Raw genomic sequence first — 24,214 nt, forward strand, 5'->3', positions numbered from 1 at the left:
GCATTCACTGTAGGGCTTTAAGAGGGTTTCTTCTGAGTGTATTTTTTTAAAAAATGAACTTTATAGTTTATTTAATTGTAATATAAAGGTAATCTATATATATAAAACCCTAATATGCAAATAGGCCAAACAGTGGAACAACTGAACAACCAGTCACTATGATGTGCGCTGACCACCAGGGGGCACACGCAGAACATGGTGAGTGTCAGCAGCAGGTGGCAGAACATGGAACATGATGGGCACCAGCCATGGCAGGATGGTGGAGCAGGTGAGCGGGGATGCCAGACCAAGGCGGGGCACTGGTCTCTGTTATAGGGGCGAGCCACTGGTGGTTGCTAAAAATTCTTTGCTCCCACACACTGTGGTCCCACCCACTACTCACATCTGCTGCCAGCACCCTGTGCCAGCCCCAATTGCTTGGCACCGTCAGCAGGTGTGAGCGGTGGCTGCTGGCCCCAATTGCCCCTCAGGGCTTCTCCACCTCCCCCTGCTCCTGAGGGGCAATCAGGGCCAGCAGCCGCCTCTCAAACCCGCTGCTGGCACCGGCCCCAATCACTCCACGCCGTCAGCAGGTGCGAGTGGGGCCAGCACTGTCAGCGCATGGGAGCGGCAGCAGCAGGAGCAGAGCTGCCGGCAGACAGGGGACAGGGGAACACGGCAGGAGGGGCCAGGCGGGGGAGTGGAGGATGGGCCAAGACCCGCCCTTGTGCCTACCGCAGCTTCATGGACCACAGTTCAAGGTGCATGAACTCGTGCACTGGGCCCCTAGTGTAGGAATAACAATGTAAGTAAGCTCTATATTGTATTTATGTTATATCTAAGAAGGCATATTTCTTTTTTTAATTTAATTTTATTGTTGATAGTATTACAGATGTCCCTCAATCTGAGTGTATTTCTTTATTGTTGCTTTAAAAACTTAAATACTGTTAGGCCCTGGCCAGGTGGCTAAGTTGATTGGAGCATCATCCTATATACCGAAAGTCATGGGTTCGATTCCCAGTCAGGGCACATACACGGGTTTCAGGCTTGATCCCTGGTGGGAGTGTGTACGAGAGGCAATCAATCAATGTTTCTCTCTCTCTCTCTCTCTCTCTCATCAATAAAAACATATCCTCAGATGAAAGTTAAAAGAAAACCACCTTAAATACTCTTAGTTATGCTCTATTCAGGAGGACACGCTGGTTAACAACTCAGGCTGCTATGAACTCATTTTTGTCAGTTATTTCACACATTTAAGAGGACTGACTGCTCATATGTATAACTCCATAAATGCAAGTTCTCCCTCCTCTTTTGGGTGGGGTGGGGTGAGGAATCCAGCTCCCCACTCAGGCTCCTGCATGTCTGATAGCTGAATGGGTCTTAAACACAGTCCCAGAGCCTGCCACTGTCCAGTGAGCAGCTACCATTATGTGGTACCACAGGGCCTGGGTCACCAGCTGTTAACTCGAACCTGCTGTTTCCCCCACTCCTATTCTGGGTGACAGTGGTTCCCGAAGGCCACCCAACACTTAATGACCCACCAGGGAAAAGCATGAGGCCAACAAAATATCAACAAGTATTCTCTCTCCTGGGAGGTAAATTTAGACATATTTTGTTCATTATCTGTTTCATTACAAATGGGACAAAGAGAAAAAAAATGCAAGTCCTTTATTTAAACCTACTTAGCAAAATGAAGCCTCAGAAAGCAGTCAGCTTAGATTTAAACAAGTGCTGCTACATCAACAAAAGCCGACTCAGAGTTGTGAACAAAAGGAAGTTATTCTTTATTCCAGAAATAGACCTTAGCAAGTCACTGGCTTGGTGCTAATTAGAGAGAAGCAGGGCAGGGTGTGGTCATGCACTGCTTGTTAAAGCACCTACCCGAGCCGCCCTCCCCCACCCCCACCCTGACACCATCCCCCCGCCTCCCCTGAACTGCTTTGGAAACTCCAACCACCTCTAAATTGTATTCAGAGTGGAACTTTGTACATCTGTGTAACCAAAAGATGCTGCTCCACAGCACAGCACCCCAGGCATCTTAATTATATAATTTTACTGGAAAAGCAATTACACTTTGAGCACAAAGCAAGAATCCTGTTTCAATCGGCTTAGACCATCCCACAAAGAACACTTGGTGCAGGCCTGGCGGGCTGTCCACGGCACTCAGGCTGAATGTACTGGGGTCCCACAGTGTTTGTGCCACAAGTCGATGGCCTTGCTCACAATTGCATCTGAGCTGTCCTGGGGAATCTGTGAATAAGCAAACCAGTTTCCGTGAGGTTTCAGTGCTTATACCTTCAGCATCTCCCTCTCTCATTGGGCATAAACCTTACTGCCACAGGAGTTCTCACTGGTTTCCAGAAAGTGATCGCATAAAAGGCTGCTGCCAGGATCTCTGCTTCACAGGCCACCTGAGGACATGCTAAGGAACTCAGACAGCCTGGCTCAAATCCTGCACTGCCCACCGAGCTGTGTGCACCTGGGCAGGTTACCTAAGCTACGTGGGTTCAGATCCTATCTCTAAAATGGGGCAGATGGTAGGACCACTCCATAGGGCTGTTACAGGATTACATAAAATAATCCATGAAAAACACTTGCCACAGCTCTGGCACTATTAGCCATTAATTATTATAATGTGAGTAATTTATTCAACACAATGCATGTGGTACTTATCAGTTATCGGACCAGTGTTCAAATGCTAATACTGACTGATAAAAATAAAAGAACAGATTTTGGATCCAGTGAAATTCCTCCAGGCATAAGCCTCCTCACCTCTGCCTCTTGCCTGGTTAAAGATATTCTGAGATACACAGAGGGAAAAGCTGATTCCTTTCCAGCGGTTCTCAACCTGTGGGTCCGAACCCTGGTCGAACGACCCTTTCACAGGGGTCGCCTAAGACCATCCTGCATATCAGATATTTGCATTACGATTCATAACAGTAGCAACATTACAGTTATGAGGTAGCAACGAAAATAATTTTATGGTTGGGTCACAGCATGAGGAACTGTATTTAAAGGGCCGGAAGGTTGAGAACCACTGCTTTAGACCGTTCTCAACACGCACTAAGTTTACACGTAAGCACAGTAACAAACCCAACTGGGATTCCAACAGCGATGGTAACAGAAATGAAAGGGCTTACGAAATCCCCCAAACACCAGGACTCCTCTTCCATTAGCGAGGATGACGAATTCTAAAGCGACAGTCTCACCTCCCCCTTTCCTCGCCAGCCTCCCAGCCCCGCCGGGCAGAGTGTCACAGCGACAGTCTCGCTGCTCAGACCATTGTCCCCCAAACAGAGAATGCAAACTACAATCCACTGATCAACTGTAAGCTACACGGTTTCCAGGGGAAATCTGTTTCTTATAATGTAAAAACATACTGTGTTATGTCCCTGAAATAATTTAATGAATAGGAAAATCGGCTTGCTAAACGGACTTCCTTTCTGGATTCAAAATGAAATAAAATGAAGCATACTTACGTTTTCCAGAAACTTTGTTATCTTCTCTGAATTGTTCAGTGCCATTACTTTTAATTTAAAGGTTAATAAAATTTCCACTGCTACAAAAACTAGGATCTTACAGGATCCACTTACAACTTTATCCCAAACCCTACAAAAATGAAGAGATGTACAATCAAATTAGGTGAGGTTAAAATTTGTTTACCTAGACATCTCAAATTACAAATTAAATCAGAACACTCTTTTTTAAGTATAAGCTTCACAGAAGAGCTATAAAATAATTACTCTGGTAATTCCTACATCTCTTATGGGACTGCACTCTATGCTTAGTTGTGTATCGTCCTGTAATGCTCTCTGTATTGCCTCTTTGCAGCTACAGTATAACTAATACCTTGGGGAGGAAGGGCCAGGCCTCCAAAATAACCAGAACGACATGTCTGAAACTAGTGCTTTCATTAAACTAGGAACATTGTGTTTGAGTCTCTACCCTTGACTGCCTTCAGCCACTCTCACAATGTCATGATGAAACTAAAAAGTACCAATATTTTCTCTTGATTAGGACTCACCACACTCCTGGAAAAAAAAGGCTGTGCCATTATAAACTCCTGGAGACGGTTTCAGATGTAAATATTATACGTCATCTGACATATTGAGGGCTCTCAATTTTTATAATTGTATATTCTAATATTTGTAATGTTTGTTACTATTAAATTAATATTAATATTATTGTATGTATAACAGAATAATGTGTTATGTTAGCTGCTAGAGAAGTTAGCTTTAAATTACTGTGTTGTTCTAGAGCTAATTTATATTGTGAGGGATGATCACATGAAAACCAGGATTCTTCTCCGACTCCAGCTTCAGTATGTTTGCAAGAAATACTTGCCTCTGTAAACTGGATTCAGGCAAGCACCCCGCGAAGCACCTCTTGAACCAGAGATCGTAAGGCAGTCTGGACACTGCAGAACACATCTTCAGGTGGCTCAGCAGCCTGCTATCCTCCAGATTCAAGTACTGTTCAAAAGCCTTTGGCTAGTGATGAAACAGGAAGAGATTACGCACTTCCCGTGACATAACATTACCCACTCTTACAGCCTATGAAGAAAACATGTACATGATGAATGCAAGCAAGGACTAGGAACCAAAATTTCAGAATAATCCAAGTCACTGGTGATGCAGCGCTTCCCAAGTTAGCATATCCGGAGCCACTACCCATCAGACTGAGGGGTTTCCCAGGACTGTCCCAGCTGAAGTGAACAGCTGGTCACCCTAATGTTATTTGCCCTAACCAGATTCAACAGCCTAAGGCAAAAGTCCAAAGCAAAATTCAATTGTTCTGGGGAGCTTTGATAGGACCTTGATATTCCTGGCTGCTCTAGGAAAAGGGGGAGAAGGGGAGGGGAGGACCAGAGAAACAGGATGGGAATGAAGTGGGCGCGAGAACTAGGAAGAATCAGAAAGAGCTGGAGACGAAAAGGGCTCATGGGTCACTGACCACACACATGTGCTGAGTGCCACTGTGCACCATGCCAAGGAGGTCCACCCACCAGGAATGTCCAGAGGAGGAGCTCTGTACCCAACAAAATGTATGTTGAGAACTCTGTCATCAGAGGAATAAATACCGCAGGGGGAACACAGTACCTGGATTGGTAGCCTCTCCCACATAAGGCTGAGCAGCAGCCAACTCTAGAAGATGGAGAGGCTAACACAGCTGGCTCCCCAGGCCAGGCCCCATCCGCCTGGCCCACACTGCTCTATTTAAGGTCCACTGACTACAATGGGCTGTAAGGGCTAAACCCTAAAGTCTATACTCCCTATCTGGAAAAGCACAACCTTTTCACCAAGTGCATGCAAATGTTTATTTTACTAAATACCTGCATCTCTATGCTTCTGCCAAAGAGGTGATTCAAAACCCCGCTGTGTCCATTATAACCAGACACTGCTACATACAGGGAATAAAAGAAAAGATAAGGTCATGTCCCTGCCTTTGAGGAGCTTAAGGAGCCCAGGAAAGAGGTAACCAGAACACACTGTAATAAAGCTGTGATGGGGATCACCACAGATGTGGGCACACCTAGCTGGGAATCCTGACCCAGGCTTTAGATGCCAAAAACAGTTTCCCTGGGAGCTGACATCTGAGCTGGCCCACAGAATGCACAGGAGTTCACCAAGTGGGCCCGCGTATTAATATCTGGTCCAGTTCTCCACTCTCTCGTTCAGAGGATCTCTAACCTTTTCTGTTTATCCACCTTACCTCTCCTACTTAACATTTCCTAGACCTTCTCAAGAACACCCTACAGAGCTCCCCAAAACAGGAGCTTTTCTCTAAGTACAGATTGCCAGAGGGCTCCTGCTCTAGCCTTTCACCTCTGAAACTCTATTCAAGAATTTTGGTAGGTCCTGCCAATGGCGCGTAGGTGTGCTTTTCCCACAAAGTGACATGGGTGAAAACACACACAAACATATTTATATATTATGTCTCACAGCAAAGAAAATTTCTTCCAAAAGGCAATACAAATAACAAAATATAGATGAGTGAAGATCTAAAACTATTTATTGTCTTTTTCCTTATCAGACTATAAGCTCAGTGAGGGTAGGGACTGTATCTGTTTTGCTCACTGCTAGTTCTCCAGTATCTAAAACATTACTTGGCATGATAAGTACTCAATATATAACTATTCAATGAATAAATATTGGAATTAAATGAAATTTTGAAATGTATTAATCAACATCTTGATAATAACTCAATGTACATCTTTTAGCCAGTCTTAAATTCTTCTAAAGTATGTTTCCTGATTTATAATATGCTTATTACAAGAAATCTTGAACATATAGGAGAGAATAGCCCTAACCAGTTTGGCTCAGCAGTTAGAGCATCAGCCTGTGGATTGAAGGGTCCTGGGTTCAATTCCAGTCAAGGGCAGGCTCAATCCCCGGCCCCATTGGGGCCTGTGTGGGAGGCAACCAATTGATGTGAGTCTCACATTGGTGTCTCTCTCTTTCTGTCTCTCCCCCTCCCTTCCACTCTCTCTAAAGATCAATGGAAAGAATATCCTTGGGTGGGGATTAAGAAAACAAAACACACTGCCAAAACCGGTTTGGCTCAGTGGATAGAGCGTCGGCCTGCGGACTGAAAGGTCCCAGGTTCGATTCTGGTCAAGGGCATGTACCTGGGTTGCAGGCACATCCCCAGTAGGAGATGTGCAGGAGGCAGCTGATCGATGTTTCTCTCTCATCGATGTTTCTAACTCTCTATCTCTCTCCCTTCCTCTCTGTAAAAAATCAATAAAATATATTTTTTTAAAAAAAGAAAAAGAAAACAAAACACAAAAAAAAGGAAAATACAGGAAAGAATAAAGAAGGACATAAAGATCACCTATAGTCACACTACCCAAAGATAACTAGTGACAATATTTAGGTTGTACAGCATTCATTTGTTTTCCTATATACATTACATACACACTTTTCTTTTATCAGTTGAGCTCACCCTGAATATATAACTCAGCATTTTGCTCTGTGTACTCAACATATTGTGGGCATTTTCCCAGATTAACAAACAACCTTAAAGGGTGAGTACCCTAAGTAAAGAGAACTTCTAAAAATAGAAAAGAAAAAAGCCACAAATTATATAGAAAAAATGCAAATGGCTCTTACCCATATGAAAAGATGCTCCATGTTGTTAATAAAACAAATGCAACCTAAAACTACACTGAGGTATTGTTTCTCACCTATCAGATTGGCAAAAATGGCATACCATGGTGGCAAGCTGTGGGAAACAGCCACGCTCATCCATTAGTCATGAGGATGCAAAAGAGTGTAAGCTTTATGAAGAGGAATATGAATATTTCTAGTGAAGTAACATATGATCAGTCAATCCATTTCTAGGGAATCTATCCCAAAAGTATACTGGCATATATATGAAAAGATGTACACATAAAACTATTATCTGTATCAGCAGTCACCAACCTTTTGGACCTCACAGACCATCGGTTGCCAACCACTGATCTATAACATTGTATCATAGTAAAAGACAGGAAACACCCCAAATAGCCAGCAATAGAGGATGGGTTGAATAAACAAGCATATATACACACAATGGAGTAGTATGCAGCCATGAAAAGGAATAAGGAATGTCTCTCTATACTATTATGGCATGACTTCCAGTATATATCAAGTGAAAACAGCAGGATGAAGAGAAATGGGTATCATGTGCTACTGCTAATTCTAAGGAAAAGGGTGAACAGAAATTACATTTATGCTTTTTTTTTTTTTTTAGTGGAAGGAGATAACGTTTATATTACCTGAAATTTTAGTACTTAGCAAATGGTAGATGTGATTATTATATTTTACATATAATAGGTTTTGGTTATTTACAATGTTTCTATGACCCTAAATTCTTACTTTATGGAGAAAATACAGCATACCTCATCAATAGAAGGCAAAACCAGACCAAAAAGAAACTTAACTACCCTGAGAGGAATTTCCATTAAATTTAGATACCTACCCACCCATCTACCCAACCATGCATCCATCCACTCACCCCTTCATCTATTCATCTAGCAGCTACTCAGTGAGCCCCTACTGTATGCTTAGGGCCCACGTCAGGCACTTGGGCAAAAAACAAGAGAGAGATATTGACAAATCCAATTGTATCAAAACGTAAAATTTTTGTACAACAGACAGTGAGGAAATATTTTCAACATGTATAACAGACAAAGGATAATCATCCAGAGTTATCGTTAACTCTTACAAATGAAGAAGGACTCAAACAATGTATTAAAAAGGTGGATAAATAAAAATGACCAGTAGATATTTAAGGCTGCTCAACTTCACTAGAAAATGAGGATATGCAAATTAAAATGGGTACCATTTCACTATCAGATTAACAAAAATTTAGGAGATAGATACTATCAAGTACTGTCAATGGAGTGGAAAACAGGAAATCTCATAATCTCTTGGAGGAAGCAAAATTGGGTTGGTGAGCAACCTGGCAGTTAAAATTTTAAATGTGTCTCTCCTTCAAGTGCACACTCCCCTTATAGGTAACCCATCCTAGAGAAACACGAAACAGGCATACACAAAGGAACATGGATAAGGGCATGTTGAAGGTCAGCATGGACCTATTATGTTAAATTATGGCAAATTCCTAACGAGAAATACTATGAGGAAATAAAAAAACGCTGGTTCTACATGAGTAGCTCTCAACCTAAGCCAAGCTTCAGAATCACCTGGAGCTTTTGAAAAATTACAATTCTGGGGCCCCACCCCCAGAGAGTCTGGCTTAATTGGTCTGTATAGAGGAAATTTTTAAAAGCTCCCATATGGTACTAATAGGAATTCAGGGCTGAAAACTGCTGATCTATCTGTACTAACTTGAAAAGCCTCCAAGACATTAAATTAAAAATAAAGTGTAGGGCCTTGGCCCACATGTGGCTGAGTTGGCTGAGCATCATCCCACACACCAAGAGATCGCAGGTGCAATTATCTGTCAGAGCACATGCCTGAGTTGAGGCCTCGATCCCCAGTAGGGGGCAGGCAGGAGGCAGCTGACATGCTACCCCCTCACATAAATGTTTCTCTCTCTCTCTCTCTCTCTCTCTCCCTCTCCCTCTCTCTCTCTTTCCCTTCATCTGTTGCTAAAAATCAGTAATAAAAACATATTTAAATAAATAAATAAATTGCAGGGTTATATGAGCAGTGTGGTAATATTTACATTTTTAAAAATATTTATACTAGTATATCTAAAAATATGTATCATTATATGTATGTATATGCAAACATGCACACTCATGTGCATGAGCGCTAAACACACTCATCCATCCTAATGTACATAAAATAGTGTAGAAGAATACACATCAAACTGATAACAGGGTTTACTTCTTAGAAAATGGGGGATGAGGAGGTACTCTCACATATCTATGGGAACACAGGATTCATTTGGATTGTTTAATGCTTCAAGAGTGTATCTGCCTATTACCTGTGTTATCAAAAATAAAGGATGAATTTTTAAACAGAACCTTTCAAAATGTTACTGAATTTACTCCAATAATAAGAAAGAAGGCTAATTAAATCGTGGAATAATTTGGACATCTTGATTTAATGAGGCAACATTATATTTACAGATGCTCCAATTCCATGCTTAAATTATTTTCATTGTAATAAACTAAATGAATTAAATTTTAAGATTCTAAAAATCACATTTTACTTAAATATTTAAAACCCTCTCTTGTACAGTACTCTCCAGAGCTGAAGGCTTGGCCAGCTGCCCTGCTGACTGACTCAGTTGGAGCAGTGAGCCACAGGGCTCATCCTTAGTGCCCCTCCTCGGGCCCTGCAACCCAATGTCACAGTGGCTGCTTCAACAGAACTTTCAAATAAAACTCAATGATTTAAAAAAGAAAGACGGATTCGTTTTTACAATGAGAGAAATAAGGAAAGAAACGACAAAGAGAATGTCAAAGGCCCACTGGCTTATGCGGATGAAGTAAATGCCATCGGGTTCTCTGGATTCCCAAGTGAGAGTACAGCAGACAGAATCCTGTGTTAATGGGAGGTCCCAGTGGGTCCAGTTAAATGAAAGCACATTTCCCAGCCTCCGCTGCAGATGGGCGGCCAGGCAACACTGTCCTCCACTGACTGACATGCAGCAGGAAAGTCTGTTACAGAAGGACAGGCCTGACTACCTTGCCCCTTGTGCTCCTGTGCTTTTTTCTTCAACTTGCCCTTGTTGCCTGCCTAGATGTCACCACTGTCTCTGCAGCATCCGCCTGGGGGGCCCAAGGAGGATCACACCTGAGCACGCTGCCGCAGGCAGGAGCCTGGATCCCTATGGAAACGGTGCTGCTGGGATGCCAGCTCTGAAACGCCTTGCCTCTGCACTTCTTGTTTAAGGAAACAAAACAATAAGGCTTCTGTTTTGGGGGTCTTCCTATTATGTGCAGCCAAACTTAAACCTTACCTCATACACAGGGAAAATTCTAGATAAAGCCAGTGGATTCTAGACCAGCTTTAAGTAATACTATAGAGCAGGAGTGGACAAACTATGACCCGCAGCAGCCAACTCCAGCCATGACCTTTCCTTTATGTGGTGCCCTCGGCTGCTTCTGTGTGACAACAGCAGAGCTGAATGACTGCAGTAGAGACACAGAGACCATCTGGCTCGCCAAGCTGGAAAGCGTTACTACCTGGCCTTTTACAGAAAACACGTGCTGACTCCTACTCGAGGGGGTCTGCTCCTAATTGTAGCAGCACCAAGGGGTAAGAGCATTTCCCTAAGGTTCCCAGTACCACTACTCACCCCCCTCTTCCTTTCCTCCCCTCCCCACCAACAGCCAAAAAAACGTCCCTCACCAGCTGGGGTAAGGAGTCCCGGTACTTGTTGTTTAACTGGTTCACAAAGCATCGGGTGATCCAGTAACAGTCGACACTATCTTCCACCATCTCTTCCATGGCCTTAGCAATGGCAAGAAACACTTCATCTTCTGGCTTCTGAAAGATGAATAATAAATCTCAAGAGGGAGGGAGCGGAAGGGAGGAATAAATATTTCCTTGATAAAAATGAGAATTTACCCCCTAAACTTTGAAGAGGCTGCATTAATAAGTCAAAGTGGAACCAAAAAGCACCCATCCTTCACTGAAGAGAGGAGCAAGGAGGAGGTGAGAATGAGCGACCACAGAAATAAGTCTATGGGAAGGTGTGCTACTGATGAGCATCCAGGCTCGGGCTGTACTCGGAGGTTTTCCAGCTTCTACTGCAATGATGGCGAACCTATGACACGCGTGTCAGAGGTGACACGTAAACTCATTTTTTTGGTTGATTTTTCTTTCTTAAATGGCAATTAAATATCCTATCTAATAAAAGAGAAACATGGTAATTAGCGTACGACTGCTACCCATCCCATTGGCTAATCAGTGAGATATGCAAATTAACTGCAAGCCAAGATGGCGGCCAGCAGCCAGGCAGCTTGAAACTAACATGAGGCTTGCTTGCTTCAGTGACGGAGGAAACCAACGTTCCCCACCTGCCTTGCCGGCCTCTGAGCTTGCAGTTTAAGAAACATTGTAACAAATATAGAAGCTAAACAAAACCCCAGAAACCTGCTTTCAGTGAGCCCGGGATCTCAAAGCTGGAGTTATACATTGTTTCGATTACAGAACCCAAACAAACCAGATACCTTCTTTCAGCAGCAGAGGCCTCAGAGCTGGAGCCAGAGCTAAAGCTGGCCCAGAATAAAAAAAAAAGAAAAAAAGGAGCAGTTGGGAGCTTCAGTTGCCCTGAAAACAGCCCTCAGCCCCTCACCCAGACTGGCCAGGCACCCCAGTGGGGACCCCCACCCTGATCCAGGACACCCTTCAGGGCAAACCAGCCAGCCCCACCCATGCACCAGGCCTCTATCCTATATAGTAAAAGGGTAATATGCCTCCCAGCACCGGGATCAGCAGAGCCGCGAGGCCTCCCAGCACCGGGATCAGCGGAGCCAAGAGGCCTCCCGGCACTGGGATCAGCATGACAGAGGGCAGTGCCCAAACCCGCTGATCGCCCTGCGGCTCTGTGTGTGACAGGGAGCAGGGCCACAACCTCCCTATCCGCCCTGCTCTGTTCATGACAGAGGAAGGCTCCCCAACCCCCTGATCGCCCTGCGGCTCTGTGTGTGACAGGGTGCGGCGCCTCAACCCCCTGATCGGCCCTGCTCTATGTGTGACAGGGTGCGGCGCCCCAACCCCCCTCCCCCCACTGGCCCTGCTCTGTGTGTGATGGGGTAGAGCCATAACCTCCCCATTGGCCCTGCCCTGAGTGTGACAGTGGCGGTGCCCCAACCCACTGATCTGCCCTGCTCTGTGGGTGATAGAGGGCAGCGCCCCAACCCTCTGATCTGCCCTGCCCTGAGTGTGACAGGGGGCGGTGCCCCAACCCCCCAATCGGCCCTACCCTGAGCGTGACTGAGGGTGGCATCGCAACCTCTCAATCTGCCCTGCTCTGTGCATGACAGGGGAAGGCACCCCAACTCCCCAATTGGCCCTGCTCTGAGCCCGACCAGGGGCTGCACCTAGGGATTGGGCCTGCCCTCTGCCACCTGGGAGCAGGCCTAAGCCAGCAGGCTGTTATCTCCCGAGGGGTCCCAGACTGCGAGAGGGCAGAGGCCGGGCTGAGGGACCCCCCTACCCCCCGAGTACACAAATTTTTGTGCACTGGGCCTCTAGTATAAAATAAATATCAAAAATGTAAGTCTTTGTTTTACTATGGTTGCAAATATCAAAAAATTTCTATATGTGACACGGCACCAGAGTTAAGTTAGGGTTTTTCAAAATGCTGACACGCCAAGCTCAAAAGGTTCGTCATCGCTGGTCTACTGCCAAGGCTGCCCATGAAAGCATCAGTGCACGCCAGCAGGCACTGCTTCTCTCCACCCAAAAACATTCTCAGTGCTGAGGAGCATTTCTTTCACAACAACGTGTTACACACACAGCACACATAATAACTGGAGACATTGTCAATAAGGTAATTTCCAAAAACTGACTGACTTGGAAAGGACTAAAAAAGCATTGTCTTTATTTCAAAGTGTTCACACAGACCTGCAGAATTTTGTTCTATCTTTAAGCACCTAAAACGTTAGAATGTCCCTCAAATCAGCATGTTAGGATTCAGAAGAATGGTACTTCTCAAACTTTCGTGTCAAGACTCAGAACATGAAAGTAAACCCTCAAGGAAACTTCAACAAAAAAATCTTATAAAAAGTGAAATCTGTTGAAAATCTATTGTTTCCAAATACCATATCTTACATGAAAATACATTTTCATCTAGGATTTAAGAGCTGAGTGATTTTAATGCTAAAAAAGAAACAAAGTATCTTTCTATTCTCCTAAGAAGTTCCAAGTTAAATCAAAATTCCTATTCTAATAAAAGTACTTCATTTTAGGCCTTCTTTCAACCTATTAATATTCTACTAGTACACAGGTGTGTGTGAATATGTACGTGAATGTGTGTGTGCACACACGTATTTCCTTGCACCTGCTGAGAGAGCCTAGAAGCAATGATACACTAGGAAGAATTACCATATCTAGTGCCCTATTCTTGGTTTCTAAATACCACACTCCATGGGGGTGGGAGTGGCTGATTCCAGGTCCAACACAGGGAAAGCACAAGATGAATCTGGAATATCTCTTTTACCAGAAAGTAAGAAAATGCTCAGAATGATGGGGACTTGTCAGAAAGACATAAAAGTATACTGATATAAATAAATAAGCGAGGGAGAGGGGAAAACCTTCCTTATAAACGAATAAAGGAATCAGAAAATCACTATTTGGCCATCAGCAAAATTGTTTCAAGCAAGAATCATAAGTGTTTGGATATTTACATAGTATGAAACTTTCTTCCCAGAAGTTACTTATTAATCATAATGGGAAAAATAGTAACTTTACATTGGAGAAAGCTGGCAGACACCACCTTAACCAAGTGAACAAAGTTAGCAGCAACAGTACTAAGTATCATACTCCTGCCAAAAATGCAAAACCAGATTTTAATCATGAGGAAACATCAGACAAACCCAAACTGAGCAATGCTCTACTGCCCAGTAGTCTTAAAAAATGCCAGGGTTATGAAAGTTTGTACAAAGAAAGACAGAGGAACTGTCCCAGATTAAAGGGGACTAAGAAGACATGGAAATAAACATAAAGTGTGATTCCAGACTGGATCCAGGGTCAGAAGATGGACATCAGTGGGACAATCAGCACAATGTCAGTAATGCCCACCAAGGAGTTGACAGTGTTGTGTCAATGCTGACTTTCTGGTTTTGATAATTATACTACAGTACGTGAGATGTAACATTTGAGGTGATAGACGAAGGTATATGGGAACACTAGACTATTTTTACAACTTTTTTCTATGTTTAAAATGATTTCCAAATGAATAGTTAAAATATTAAAAATTTTTAAATCAACAAATCATAAAATTAGTGGGTAAAAGTTTGATAGGAAAGTTTGAAAAGGTTCTGAATTAAAACTTTTACTGTTTGTTTTAATAAAGGGCGTTATTGGAACACTGGGTCAAATGTGAATGAAGTGAGTAGATGTTTATATTGTATCAATGTCAACTTCTTGGTTAGCTAGGGGAGTGTTTTTATCTTTAGGAAGTATACACTGAAGAAATCTGAAGTAATGCAATATCATGTTTGTATCTTATTCTCAAACTAGAGGCCCGGTGCACGAATTTGTGCATGGGTGGGGTCCAGCCTGCCCGCTCCAATCGGGGTTGGGGGAGGGAGGCTGATCAGGGGCAAGGCCAGCCAGGGGAGGGTCCGCAGGCAGCTGGCCAGCCAGCCCCGCCCCCTGGTTGAACTCCTGGTTAAACTCCCAGTCAAAGGAACAATTTGCATATCAGCCTTTTATTAGATAGGATGGTTTAGAAAAAATATCCTATCTAATAAAAGGCTAACATGCAAATCGACCAAATAGCAGAAAGACAGGTCACTATGATGCACAATGACCACCAGGAAGCAGACGCTCAACTCAGGAGCTGTGCCCTGGTGGTCAGTGTGCTCCCACAAGGGGAATGCCACTCAGCCAGAAGCCCTGAGCCGGGCTCACAGCTGGTGAGCACAGTAGTGGTGGCGGGAGCCTCTCCCACCTCTGCTGCAGCGCTGAGGATGTCGGAATGCCCCCAAGGGCTCCTGGACTGCGAGAGGGCACAGGCTGGGCTGAGAGACCACCCCCTGCGAGTGCACAAATTTTGTGCACCGAGCCTCTAGTGTATACATATATAGGAACAATGACAAAGCATATGTTCAAAACTGTAGATGACTGGGGAACATGGTAAAGAGTATATGGGAATTCTTGATAGTATTCTTGCAACTTCTCTATAAGTTTGAAATTACTTCAAAATAAAACATAGTATCTGAAATAATTAGACAGATGGGAGTCAGATGAATGTTGGGAAAAGATGTGTTGCTTTTAGTCTATAGACAAAGGGGACCCAATGAAAGTTTCTAAGGCAAAACATGATGCAATCAAAGGCTGGCAAGATGGGACAGTGTAGAGTCGAGCTAAGTGTCAAACAAAAGTAACACTAACCAGTGGAAAGGAGGGACTTCGAGGCAACTTTCCAGACTCCAGCTGATACATGCGGAGATAGACTTCAACCTGAGGTGTGGCATCACTGACAAAGCGAATGACTTTCAGAGCATGAAGAACATCCGAGTACTGCCCCTTACGATACATCATCACCTGGGTGTGTGACTCATGGTGTGGAGGCAGGATTCCTATACAGAGATCCAGGAAAAATAAAGGACAAAATATTGAGATACCAATCCAAATCCCTCCTCCATTAAAGAGAATCCTGGAAGAAGCCACCCATCACAATTAAACTAAAACTCACACAGGTATTTACCATATAGATTCGCTATTAGAAATTTTCACTATAAAAGAATTTTAAATACCCTCAATATTTGAATGGCAACTGTATAAAAGAGAAATGAAATGACATCATAAAGCCCTTGAATAAGCGTGTCATCTAAATTCAAGGTAATAACCATATCAATTACAAGATAATAACCATCCTATATAATAAAAGCCTAGGTGGCATCGTGCAATGTTGTCACAAGATGGCCACCATAAGATGGCCAGCAGGAGAGGGCAGTTGTGGGCGAGATCAGGCCAGCAGGGGAGGGCAGTTGGGGGCAATCAGGCTGGCAGGGGAGCAGTTAGGGGGCGATCAAGGCTGGCAGGCAGGTGAGCAGTTAAGAACCAGCAGTCCTGGATTGTGAGAAGGATGTTCGACTGCCAGTTTAGGACCGATCCCACAGGGCGTCCCAGATTGGAGAGGGTACAGGCCAGACTGAGGGACACCGCCCCCCCATCCCGCCATGCATGAATTTCATGCACCAGGCCTCTAGTATCAATTATAATAATGATTTAATTCAATTACAGCTGCCAGCCTAGGCAACTCTGAGCTCCTGGAGGCCCGTCCAGTTTTCCCACTTGGCCCATGCTATGGACTGGCTTGTGTCCCCTCAAATTCATATGTGAAAGCCCTAGCCCCTAACGTGACTATATTTGGAAAGAGGGCCTATAAGAAGGTAAAGTTAAATGAGGTTACAAGGGTAGAGCCCTAATCCAATAGGGATAGCGCCTTCTAAGAAAAGGAAGAAGTACCAGAGCACTCTTATGCTCTGCCATGTGAAGACAGTGACATGGCATGAAACTTTCTCCCCGGTGTTCCATGTCACAGGTGGCCATCGGAAGCCAGGAAGTGAGCTTCACCAGGAATCAAATCAGTTAGCACCGTGGTCTTGGACTTCCAAGCCTCTAAAACCAGGAGAATATAAATTGTTTAAGCCACCCAGTCTGTAGCATTCTGTTATGGCAGCACTAGCTGACAATATAGCCCCCTTCATCTCAGAACCACCAATTACCCATCAAATACTTCTCTCCCCAACAACTGAAACTTGCTCACAATGTAGCCTACCTTCAGGACCACAGAAATCTCTAATCTGCACTGACAACACCACTATACGTTACACATTCTGATGCCATTTTATACTTATTAGCTCACTTAAAGATAGCTTTGGAGCAAGAACCATGTGCTTTTTTTTTAACAAACAAATGGCATGGAGAAAACAGAGTGGAAAGGACACAGAAGGTCTAGCCCCAGGTCTAACAGCAGGACTCTGAGGAACATCAGCCTGGGCCCTTGTTCCCTCACCTATCAAGGGTGGGCAATGGGAGGGGTAAGCATTTCACCAAACAAGCTTTGCAGGACACTAGCTCCTAGAGTCTTCATGAGAAAAGGGTGCCGTGATCAAATAGATTTGGAATGAATTTTCAAGGTTCTAAATTTTGCTATAAAGAAAAACATGTTATTTTATTTATTCCAGCCCCATTAAACTTAACCAAATGGTCTAGCAGCACAGACTACGGAGTCAAAGTTTCTGGGTTTGAATTCTAGCTCTACAATTAACTGGTGGGTGACCATCAGCAACTCATTTGATCTCTTTTCGCTTTTTCAGCGGAAAAATGGGAATCATAATAGCTTTCTCAAACAGCTGTTGTGATGGATAAATATATCTCTATACATAAAGCATTTAGAAAGGTAGTAGAAGTGTTAGCTAGTACACCTAACTATGGATCGCTCTTTGGTACAAAATGCCGCACATCTAGTATTCTAAAGAACATTCTGGGAAACAAAAGTTGGATGAGCTTTAAGGACTCTAGCTAGCATGATGCTATGTTAATTCTACAACCAAACTTGCTTAAATGTTCTTTTTCCTGACATAAACCTTTATTTACCTTAGCTATGGGCTCTGTGCCAGGCTTCCAGAAAAGCCAGAGAAATACACTAAAATGTCCTCCAAATCTGGACTAAAACAGTACAGATTAAATGGGTGTAATTAAATCCTTATCATACTACTAGAGGCAGCACAATGTTCTATGTCAAGCCTCACATTTGTTTTCTAAGACCTAGTCCTAGAAAGTCTTTTTCTGATATTTACCTAAAACAATATCATGTGTGGAGGGCTGCTGGCTAGCACATTCGGGCATTTTTTAAATATCGTCGGCTGGACCCAGAGTGCAGGCAGAGCCACGCCCTGGGGGCGGTCCTAGTCAAGAGGCTAGGTCGCCACTCAGTCTGACTTTCCCACCCAGGTGCTAAGGGGGATGGATCCTATTAACTCAAGGCCCACCCAGATGTGAAGTAACTTCCTGTTACTTCGAATACATATATTAAATTTACTTCCGGTGCAGCACATCTGTCTGTCTGTCCCTCCATCAGAGGGCAGACACCACACTCGGACCCAGCTTATTCTATTTTTGTGTCCTGTCTCTTTCATTTCTAAATCCCCAGCTCCTCTACTTAAAAGAACCGGTTCATGTCTCTCTCTCTCTCCATGCTGGACGTGGAGAAGGGAGTCCCCCGACAATCATGAAGTGGGCATGACAAGGTCCCTGAGTAATCCACAGCCTATGTAGGAGGAGTCAGCCTGTCTCTTACACAGCGTGGCAGCCCTAAATCTCCAGGGCCTCTACCACAAAAATAACAACAAAGACTTGCCTGAGAAAGACAGGTGGGGAAACACAGGTGAGAAATAAGCCAGATAGCCTGGCACTTGGGAAGTGTCACAAAGTACAACTGTGCCTCTCCCATTAATCCACTGTCATTATTCTATATAATAAAAGGCTAATATGCAAACAGACCGAATGGCAGAACGACCAGTCGCTATGACATGCACTGACCACAGGGGGAGTGCCACTCAGCCAGAAGCCCAGCGGGCCTAAGCTGTCAGTCGGACATCCTCCGAGGGCTCCTGGAATGCGAGAGGGCACAGGCCGGGCTGAGGGACTCCCCCCACCGCCAACCTCAAGTGCACGAATTTCGTGCACCAGGCCTCTAGTTAGACACATAATATTTCCCAACAGAAATAGGTAATATCTACACTGCCACCTAAAAAGCATCCTTATTTGGATGACTACTGGAAACACTAAGATTTAAGAAAAATGCTGGGGGAAAACTAAAATAGCTGTCAACCATTTTCTAGATTTCAACTACACAGAGACCTACTAGAAATATAAGTACAAAGATGCATAACAAAAGTCATTATACAGTACTTTCTGAAATGGTTTGCAGTCAGACTTGGGACTAAGAATTGCCAAGGCCTGAAAATACAGTACATTTTGTAAAGACAAGGTCTGTAATCTATCCTACCTTCAGATGGGCTCTACACACCTGAGCTCAAAACCTAGCTTTGCCACTGAGAGGCTATAAGGCCTTAGACTAGTTATTTAGCCTCACAATCCTTTTCCCCAAGTGCAAAATGGGGATACTGATATTTAACTCACAGGGAAATTCTAGGATTACTCTAATTTTTTTTTTTTTAAAGACTAGCCCGCCGATTTCCAGAGAGAGAGAGGAACATCGATGTGAGGGTGTGACACTGATCACTTGCCTCCCGCACACCCTGAACTGAGGATCCAGCCAGCAACCCATACATGTGCCCTGGCTAGGAATCAAACTTGCAACCTCCTGGTGCACAGGACAACACCTAACCAACTGAGCCACACAGGCCAGTCAATTTTTTTTTTTTTTAAGACAGAAAAGGAGGGTGGTATATATTTCAGCAGGCTCAGCAATTAAGGGAAAAAAGGCCTTGGCTAAAAGGGATAACGTCAGTCACTTGTGGAACCTGATATACCTTTCCTTCCACAGAAACTGAGCAAGGTCCCTTTTCCTTCCTTAGCCACTCATCACTGGAATTGAATTCCTCTGGGCTTCTAACAAGTATACATCTATGACTAGGAATCACAGAAACGACAAACTGAGTGCTAACACCTAAAAGTCAATTTAGCAAAAAATGAGGCCTCGCTAAGTCTTCCTCAAGGTTACCCAGTTGACAGCAAAGCCTAGACCAGTTAGTTCTCCCAGTACAGTGCTCTTCCCCCACCTTGTCTCAGGTACATACTTTACTTTCCCTCCTATCATTAATAAACTGACACTCAGGAGTAATATTTAATGTTTTCCCATTGAAGCCACCTCCTTAAAGGCAATCATAGTGAGCAGGAACTCAGTCTCCTAAGATTAGGCCCAATATTCAGTAACTTTTCCTTTTTCTGACTGATTCAATGACAAATGAACATTTTTGAAGATAAATTTCTAATTCTTGGTCTCATACCTAGAAGCACCTTCCATACCAATGCACGGTACATAGACGGGAGAGGAAACCTTTGACTAAAAGTACAGAGTTTCTCAATATCTAAAGGAAGAAAAAACACAATAGTTAGAAGCTTTCTGTGCATTTCATTGTTTACACATTAAAGTTTTGTAAGAAAGGGGTTCCACCAACTGTCTTACTATACTTTGTTTTTAATTACTTAAAACAATTAGTGTTTCACAGCATAGGAAATACATTTTGCATATATTACTACATTTACAATAACATTAGCAGTAGCTACTATTTATAGAATTTATTTCATTTAATTCACTTTGCAAGCTTGTTAGCTAGTTCTTGTTTTAAAGATGCAAAAAACTGAAGCTCAAAGCAGTTAAGCCACTTGACTGAGTTAACAGCAAGTGAATGGCATAGTCAGCCCTCAAATCCCACATTTTCCCATAAAGCACACTCAACTGGTCCTGGATCTAAATTCCCCTGTTTGTCAAATGAGAATGACAATACCAGACATGCTTAAGGCACAGACTGTCTAGCCAGGATCAAAGATCAGGTGGGAAATGTTTTTGAAACTTTAAAAGCATGTAAAGTACTATTTTTAACTATGGTTCAGTTTATTTTACTTTAGTCAACCACAGAACAGACCTTATTATTACTGGCCTGGAAGAAACGAAAATGTTAATACATAATACAGTCTCAGTATTTCCATAAAGGAAAATCACGGCAAGAGTTGTTGTAAATTTACCCAGAAGCTATGAAGACACCTCTGAAAATTGAGAAAAGAAAATATATGGGTCTAATGTGAGAAAAAAAAATTGATTTCTTAGGAGGCCTTTCAAAACCATCTAACTCTGTCTCAGTAGAAATATAAACTTGAAAAATCCATAACTTCTTCATATATATATATTTATACACACACACACACACACACACACACACACACATAAAATTCTGCAGTCATTTTATCACTAAAAAATACATAAAGTAACAAATACCTCTGGATGCCCTCCGGGTAACATTTATTTCAGAACATTTGGGATGACTGAGAAGCAGTAGGCTTAATTTTACTTATAAAACTCACCCAAACGGTCATCTTTTAGGAGAATTTCTAATGATTTCTTTTCTTCAACTCCACGAAAACCCACTTTCTCATAATATACTGAACGAAAGTTTCTCTGAGAATCCTCAGTCATGTTTCATTCTTGGAGAAGGGGGGAGGGAGTGAGTTGAGAAACAAAGAAGGAAGAATTAAAATTTTTCAATGATTTTCTCCAACTTTTCAGTGAATCTGATATAATAAACTGTCTGCCCTTGCATGGGACTTAATATTAAATCTTTCCTTTCACACAACTCTAACACCACCTCACCTATGCACCTTGGCCAAAAACCAAGACATAAAACCAGCATCCTCTGAGTTGCTAAAGTAGATGGCACAAGGTTCAAGCCCTAGGGATCCTATTTTACTTATGAGAGCACCTAGCCACACCACATGTTCAAAGAAAAATATGAAATAGGAAGACAAGATGTCATACAAAAGGTGTTACCAAACAGTATACACTATGATTCTGGTCTTGTTTTATAAAACTATGCATTTAAAAATTAGACTGTATTCTGAAATGTTAGCAATGGTTATCTTTAAGTAGTGGAACTCCAGATGATGTTAAATTTTCTTTTGCTTAGCTGTATTTTCTAAAATGGGCATTTTGTAAAATGGAAAAACTAAGTTATAAAAAGTAAAAAGCTACAAGTCCCTCACTTAGTTTTCCTTTAAACACAATTCTACCAAAGGTAATTATCAAAATTCAAAACTCATAAAGCTTAACAGCATTAAATCATAAACCTGAAGAGGGGCAGGAATGTGGCTGGGTGATAAATTATGGCATAAAGTTGGAGACAGAATAACAATTTATAATCTGTCTTCAGAACTCAAAAAGTTTAATAGCCTTAGGTTCTTTCACAATAACCTTCATAGGTTGATGGCAAGTCATCAGGAAAAGGTCAAATTAGGTTGCTGTTTTGAGAATATAGTGGATGTAATACATTTTCCATAAAAGTTTTGTACTGCCCAACCCAAATGCTTGAAGTGTGAGTGCAAAAAAGAACATAATCCTCAGGTTTCAGAAATTCTGGCACAGGAGGCTTGAGTTCCACACAGCCAAGGTCTTCCTTATAAAAAAGATATGCTGAGTCAATGCAATCACAGGAAAGATTAGGATTCGCTTAAAATGAGAAAGAGGGTTCCGAGCTTTGGGGACCAAATGTTCTTTTAAGGACAAAATTCCAAAGCATTAAAACCCTCATTGAACTGGGGGGTTTATTTAAAAGAAGCATCCAAACAGCTACACGGCGATACGTGTCTGCTGTCCACAGAAACCAGCCTCAGACTGCACCACGGCAAAGGCGATCTCTTGGAGGAAATACTGCAAATTGCACACCTGCCCTCGGCCGTGCAGCCGACGGCCCAGGAGGCACCTGCCTAAGACCCCGCCCCATCTCCAAGGCGCTTCACCTCCAGTGGTGGAAACCCGGGTGCAGACCAGGTGGTCCGGGGGCGGCCGCGGAAGCCAGGCCAGGGGCGCTGCCCGGCGGGCGGGCGGGCAGGCAGGCGACGTGGGGGCCGGCCTGGGGACCCGGGCGGCGCTTGCGGGCCCGCGGGGCGGAGGGAAACCGCGGGGCATCAGCGCCCGGCGCGGCCCAACCAGGAAACAGCCCCCAGCCGCCGCCTTCGCCGCCGCCGCCGCCACCACCGCCCTCGGCGGACGTGACGTCACTCAGCCGACGGTCCGTGCGGAGAGTGCGCGTGCGCGGAGAGCGTGCGCAGAAGCTGCCCCCTGGCTGTGCGGGGGCTCAGAGACGCCCCGCGCCGGACACGTGGGAGAGCGAAGGTAGCCAGTGTTCCCCGCCCCGAACACCCGTCCTCCCGCTCCCCGGGGCCACTCGTAACCGGGGAATCTCGCGACCACCTGTCCTGGCCGTCCCAGCGGTGCGCGCCCGGGGTGCTCTCCCCGCCCTGGCCCCCCAGGCGCCTGCCTGGAGGCGACCGCCGCACCGCGGGACGGTACGCATCGAGCTAAGCTGTCTGGTGGAGGACCCGTTTTGTTTTGTTTTTGGTTTTTCTTTCCTTTTCTGTCTTTTCTTGTGGTGTGTGGAAATAAATGAAGACCAACCCCAAACGCAAAGGCACTTTATTCAGAGCTTGCCATCCCCTCGCCTGCGTTTTGGCAGAGACTCAAAGGCTGGCAGAGGAGTGGGAGGGGCTGATAGTGGAAAGAAGGGAAGGCGCCCAGCCAGCCTGGCTCAGCGCTTGAGCTTGGACCTGTGAACCAGGAGGTCCCGGTTGCGACCCCCATCCCCAATGTGGGGCGTGCAGGAGGCAGCTGATCGATGATTCTCTATCATCACTGATGTTTCTGTCTCTCCCTCTCCCTTCCTTTCTGAAATCAATAGAACTATATTTTTTAAAAGAAAGAAAGGAGGAAGGGAAGGCTTCAGGCGTGCCTTCAGTGGAGGCTGTTGGCACAGGGAAGCTGTAGGCTTAGAAGCAGGGCATCCTCTGTCATTGGCTAGCCATGTCTGGCTTTCTCTGGTTGGTTCTAAGCTGGAAGCAGGGACAACAATTCGGGCAGCTGTACGTTCTTAATCTTGTTCTGGCCATTTGGGGCCACCTGTCAGAGAAGGTACTGTTTAGCTTCCTGGGTTGGTACTAAAGCTGGCAATCTGGCTTTCTGAAAGTTGAAGGCTGCCTTCCCAGGCTGATTATCGTAGATAAGAGGTGGTTTTTCTAGGCGGGTTGCTGCTTCAGGCTGTGGGTCAGAGTTCTGTACATTCAGCCTCTCAAGTAAAACACTATAAAAAATAAGTTATATGAATAATGAAGTTTAAAAACACAATATAGTAAACATAAGCCCCAATTTATTAGCTTCAGCAGACATAAAATTACTCTTTAATGTGGCTATTAAAGTTTAGAAATACTTTTCAATTTTTTTTGTTTACCTTGTTACCAACTGGCACTAGTTCTGAAACATTCCTCCGAGCAGCACTGCCTGAGTGGGTTTTTAAACCACTGAGATTTAAGAGGAATCCCCTAGAGCAGCAGTTCTCAACCTGTGGGTCGCGACCCATTTG

The 24,214-nt window shown here is 44.0% G+C and overlaps 1 protein-coding gene across 3 annotated transcripts; it reads right to left on the minus strand.

Moving 5' to 3' along the window:
• Window positions 1-1,632: 1,632 nt before the first annotated feature.
• On the minus strand, window positions 1,633-22,869 carry TBC1D7 (TBC1 domain family member 7). Of its 3 annotated transcripts, XM_081085618.1 has the most exons (8): window positions 22,599-22,840; window positions 21,171-21,290; window positions 20,096-20,176; window positions 15,504-15,691; window positions 10,788-10,925; window positions 4,324-4,469; window positions 3,459-3,588; window positions 1,633-2,229 (listed from the first exon to the last, which is right to left on the minus strand). In XM_081085618.1, the coding sequence occupies exons 2-8, from the start codon at window positions 21,280-21,282 to the stop codon at window positions 2,143-2,145; spliced, it is 882 nt and encodes a 293-aa protein (XP_080941744.1). In that variant the 5' UTR covers window positions 21,283-21,290; window positions 22,599-22,840; the 3' UTR covers window positions 1,633-2,142. The 3 variants fall into 3 exon arrangements, with proteins under 3 accessions (XP_080941744.1, XP_080941745.1, XP_080941746.1); XM_081085619.1 differs by lacking the exon at window positions 20,096-20,176 and having other exon boundaries at window positions 22,599-22,869; XM_081085620.1 differs by lacking the exon at window positions 10,788-10,925 and having other exon boundaries at window positions 22,599-22,831.
• Window positions 22,870-24,214: the final 1,345 nt, after the last annotated feature.

This window comes from Myotis nattereri (assembly GCF_964212035.1).
Source record: "Myotis nattereri genome assembly, chromosome: 3".
Lineage (NCBI taxonomy): Eukaryota > Metazoa > Chordata > Mammalia > Chiroptera > Vespertilionidae > Myotis > Myotis nattereri.

Excerpts from the sequence above, each read along its gene's own strand:
- TBC1D7 (XM_081085618.1), bottom strand. The coding sequence starts at position 21,282 with ATGACTGAGGATTCTCAGAGAAACTTTCGTTCAGTATATTATGAGAAA. Across the intron at positions 4,470-10,787 it reads GGGACTCCTTACCCCAGCTG|CCAAAGGCTTTTGAACAGTA; the intron begins GTGAGGGACGTT and ends TTTCATCACTAG. Across the intron at positions 2,230-3,458 it reads TAACAAAGTTTCTGGAAAAC|ATTCCCCAGGACAGCTCAGA; the intron begins GTAAGTATGCTT and ends GCTTATTCACAG.